Source organism: Entamoeba invadens, assembly GCF_000330505.1.
Source record: "Entamoeba invadens IP1 unplaced genomic scaffold scaff_1105074726207, whole genome shotgun sequence".
Lineage (NCBI taxonomy): Eukaryota > Evosea > Mastigamoebida > Endamoebidae > Entamoeba > Entamoeba invadens.
This window is the reverse complement of record NW_004440419.1, coordinates 78451-82931: the sequence shown is the minus strand read 5'-3', so window position 1 is coordinate 82931 and position 4481 is coordinate 78451. Positions and strand designations below refer to the sequence as shown.

The window sequence follows — 4481 nt, the reverse complement described above, 5'->3', positions numbered from 1 at the left end:
AGTAATAACCAGAATTACACTTTACGCATCCAATTGGTGTTTTGTATCACAATTCGTCAAATTGTCGTATGATACACACAATTTATTTTCTCTACCAGAGAGTTTGTAGTATTCCTCTTTGCATGTTAAACATGAATCACCCTCTACACAAGTCTCACATGATTCATCACAAGAAATGCAATCAGTTTCTCTTTTGTAATATTTGTCTTTGCAAATTGCACATCCACCACCCGTTGGAAGTGTCAAGTCACATTTTGTAAACAGGTCGCCAAGTGGTTCACATGTAAAAGTAGAGGAAAGGTAATACCCAAGTTGGCATGAAGTACAGTAAGTTGTGTTGTAACATTCTTTGCAATTTGTCGAACAAAGAAGACACTCACCATCACAGTTGTTATAGTAATACATATCATTGCATCTTTGACACCCTTTGTTATTTCTTATGAAACATGATACCTCTGCACCTTTCAAGTCTTGTTTGATGTTTGTTGAATTGTTTTCTTGTTCATTTTCATCATCAAACTGTTCAGAACAATTTCCATTCTTCAATTTGAATGAGTCCAAACATTCAACACACTTCGATTTAAATATATACGAATATTTACAGTCTTCTATTTGCGCCAAAGAAAGTGGCAAACAGTAGTCATACTTCCCTTCGTTATTAATTGAGTCGGTCGGATAAAAATTTTCAGTGCACTGTAAACAACGAAGACCATCACTGTTGACACAACTCACTTCACTCTTCTCAACACAGAATCCATTTGTTTGTATCACATAATTTTTCGAACATTTTTTACATTTGCCACCTTCACAATTTAAACAATTTGGAACTGAACAAGTTACACACTTGCCTTCCTGCATTTCCATGTTGTCACCAACACATTTTGAACAGAAGTCGTTTGAATATTTTAAACAAGAAATGTCGTTGGTACATTTCTTATTTTCCACGTCATATGTATATTGTTCTTTGCATGCGATGATTTCAATGACATTGTTGTAATTGACGCATATTGAAGCATTGCGATTGCATGCGTTACATTGATTGTTATATCCAAGATAATTATCATTAACACATTTATAGACAACATCGTTCCTTATTGTATTACCAGCTGCTACCTTCTGACAAGTCACTCCATTAAGTAAATAATTGTCATCACAGTGAATACATTCACTTTGGGTTTTGTAATTTCTTTGATATTTGCAATTTGAGACTTTGCTCTTGCAATCGGAGTTGACTGATATCTGGTGTGCACAGTCACATGACACTTTTGATATTGTTGATGGGGTGTTACAGTTGTTTGTTGCAACACATTTTAATTCAGAAAGGTAATACGACCCATCACATCGCAAACACTGCTGATTAGTCAATCCTGTCAAACAACCAATAGCACTGCTGTCGCACTTTTGTGTTGTTTTGTTGTATATTTGGGTGGTTGTGCAACTCACACACGTTTTTGTTTGAGAAGCCAAGACATATGGAGAATAGCATGTAGTACACACAGGAACACCAACAGATTGCGTTGAACATGTTTGGCAATTGGGCAAATCATTGTAACACTGTCCACATGATGTTTCAGTGTTTTTGTAACTGCCAGAAGAACAACTCACACACTTCTGACTGGATAAGTAATACGGGTCTTGACATGTCAAACACTCTTTGATCTTTGAATTGCACGTTTTGCAATATGTATCAATAGTGTTGCAAGCCACACATTTGCCAGCATCGTTAGGATAATACCCATTTTCACAATCAACACATTTTCGTGTGTAGTCTGATTTGCATGTTTTGCAGTTGCTGTCAAATGTTTTGCAAGTGACACACACTTTACTCTTTGTCTCTTCAAACACGTAATTAATTATACAGGCAGTGCAGATACCACTTGTTTGATTACAATTGCCATTGCATGTGGTACTGCATGATTTGCACTTCTTTGTTGATTCATCGGGATACATCCCACTTGTCTTGCATGTCACACACTGCCGTTGGTATGATGAATCACACGTCAGGCAATTTGCATCATATGTTGCGCATTTGTCACACACCAAACTGTTTGTTATGGAAAACACGTAATTTGACAGACACCCCGTGCAAAATCCAGTTGAGCCACTGCATTGACCTCCACATGTCGAATCACAACTCTGACACATATAATCGCCACTTGTTTTTGGATAAAACATTGAATTGCATTCAACACATTTTCTGGTAAAGTCAGTTGCACACGTTTTGCAATTTGAATCAAATGAAGAACAGGGTTGGCACTTCAAATTATTTGATGAATACAAGACATAATTAGAAATACACGACTCACAATACCCCATTTGTGTATCGCATTTGTCTTTACAAGAAGGGTCACATAAAACACACATGCCATTAGAGTCAGGGTAATACCCATTCACACAATCAATGCATTTACGTGAAAAGTCTGTCGCGCACTTATTGCAATTAGAATCCATTTGAAAACAATTTTGGCACTTCACATTGTTTGTTTCAAATAAGACATAGTTGGTAGCACATCCAGTGCAATACCCATTTGTTGGATTACACTGTCCACCACATGTTGAGTCACACAATTGACATTTGTATGTGGAATTTGGATAATAGTTTGAAATGCAGCTAACACACTTTCTTGATGCATCAGATGCACAAATGTTACAATATGAGTCAAAAGTAGAACAAGATTCGCACTTTGTCGAATCGCTTGCTGATACAACGTAATTATTAGCACAATTTGTACATTCGCCAGTTTTCCCGTTGCAATTGTCACATCCAGACGGACAAGCAACACATCTGAATGTCGTGGGATTGACATACGTTTGATTTGTACACATCTCGCATTTTCGATCTCCGTTTGTTGAACACGTTAAACAGTTTAAATCCAGTGTAGAACAAGCAACACAAGTCTTTGGGTTTGTGTCGGATTTGATATAATTGGTCACACATCCAGTGCAATAGCCATTAGTTTGATCACACTGTTTGTTACACGAAGAATCGCATGCAACACATTTGTTGTTCACCAAATAATAGCCCGCGTTGCATTGGGTGCACTTTCGTGTGTAATCAGATGCACACGTCTTGCAATTCGGATCAAAGTCGGAACACTTTTGGCACTTCAAATTGCTTGTCTCGTATAAGACGTAATTGGCAGTGCAACCGGTGCAATACCCGTTCGTTGTATTACATTTCCCGCCACACGTCGATTCACACTCGCCACACTTTCCAGATGCTTGGGGATATTTTCCTGTTGAACACGTTGAGCATATTCTGTTTGGTGAATTGTTGCAACTGACACAAGACGTGTCAAAGACACTACAACTGATGCACTTTGTCGATTTTGGTTCTGTGAAGACACTCTGTGTTGAACATGATGTGCAAATTCCGTTTGTTGTGTTACAACTTCCACCACATGAGGTATCACAACTCTTACATGTATATGTAGCATCCGGGTACATATTGGCTTTGCAAGAAATGCAAGTTCGTGAATTATCTGTTGAACATATTTCACAATTCGAGTCAAAATCTTTGCAAGCAACACATGTGGTACTCGGCGGATTTGTAAACACGTAATTGGAAACACAAGAGGTGCAAATACCAGTCGCAGAATTACACGTTGTACAATTACCATTGTTGCAAGGCACACATACACCAGCACTGTTGGGATAATCCCCATTTTCACAATCAACACATTTTCGTGTGTAGTCTGATTTGCATGTTTTGCAGTTGCTGTCAAATGTTTTGCAAGTGACACACACTTTACTCTTTGTCTCTTCAAACACGTAATTAGTCATACAAGCAGTGCAGATACCACTAGTTTGATCACAATTGCCATTGCATGTGGTACTGCATGATTTGCACTTCTTTGTTGATTCATCGGGATACATCCCACTTGTCTTGCATGTCACACATTTCCGTTGGTATGATGAATCACACGTGAGACAATTTGCATCATATGTTGAGCATTTGTCACACACCAAACTGTTTGTTGTTGAAAACACATAATTTGACAGACACCCAGTGCAAACACCAGTTGAACCATTACATTGACTACCACACGTCGAGTCACAATCGGTACATTTATAGCTTTCTGTGGATTTTGGGTATTTACCACTCGAACACAACTCACACTTTCTGGTGAAGTCAGTTGCACATTTCGAGCAGTACGAATCAAATGAAGAACACTTTACACAGACTTTCGATATTGGAGAAGTCACTGTGTAATTCAACAAACATTGCGAGCAATATCCATTTGTCGAGTTACATGTATTTGCTTTGCAAGTTAAGTCACACACCACACACCTTCCATTGAACAAATAAAACCCACTGTTCTCACGACACGTGATACACTTTCTTTCTCCATTTGAGGCACATGCAACACAGTTGACATCAAAAGTAGAACAGTCGATACATGTTAAGCCTTTTGGTTCATTGAAGACTTTCCAGAATACATTTGTGCAAATTCCATTTGTTGTGTCACAACTCCACACAG

The 4481-nt window shown here is 38.2% G+C and overlaps 1 protein-coding gene across 1 annotated transcript; it reads right to left on the bottom strand.

The window, feature by feature from the left end:
• Nucleotides 1-79: 79 nt before the first annotated feature.
• On the bottom strand, nucleotides 80-4479 carry EIN_190680 (hypothetical protein; the record flags this gene model as incomplete). The annotated part of the gene is made up of 1 exon (XM_004257061.1): nucleotides 80-4479. A coding segment is annotated over one exon (4400 nt), but the record flags the coding sequence as incomplete, so codon positions are not given.
• Between the last annotated feature and the right edge of the window lie 2 nt (nucleotides 4480-4481).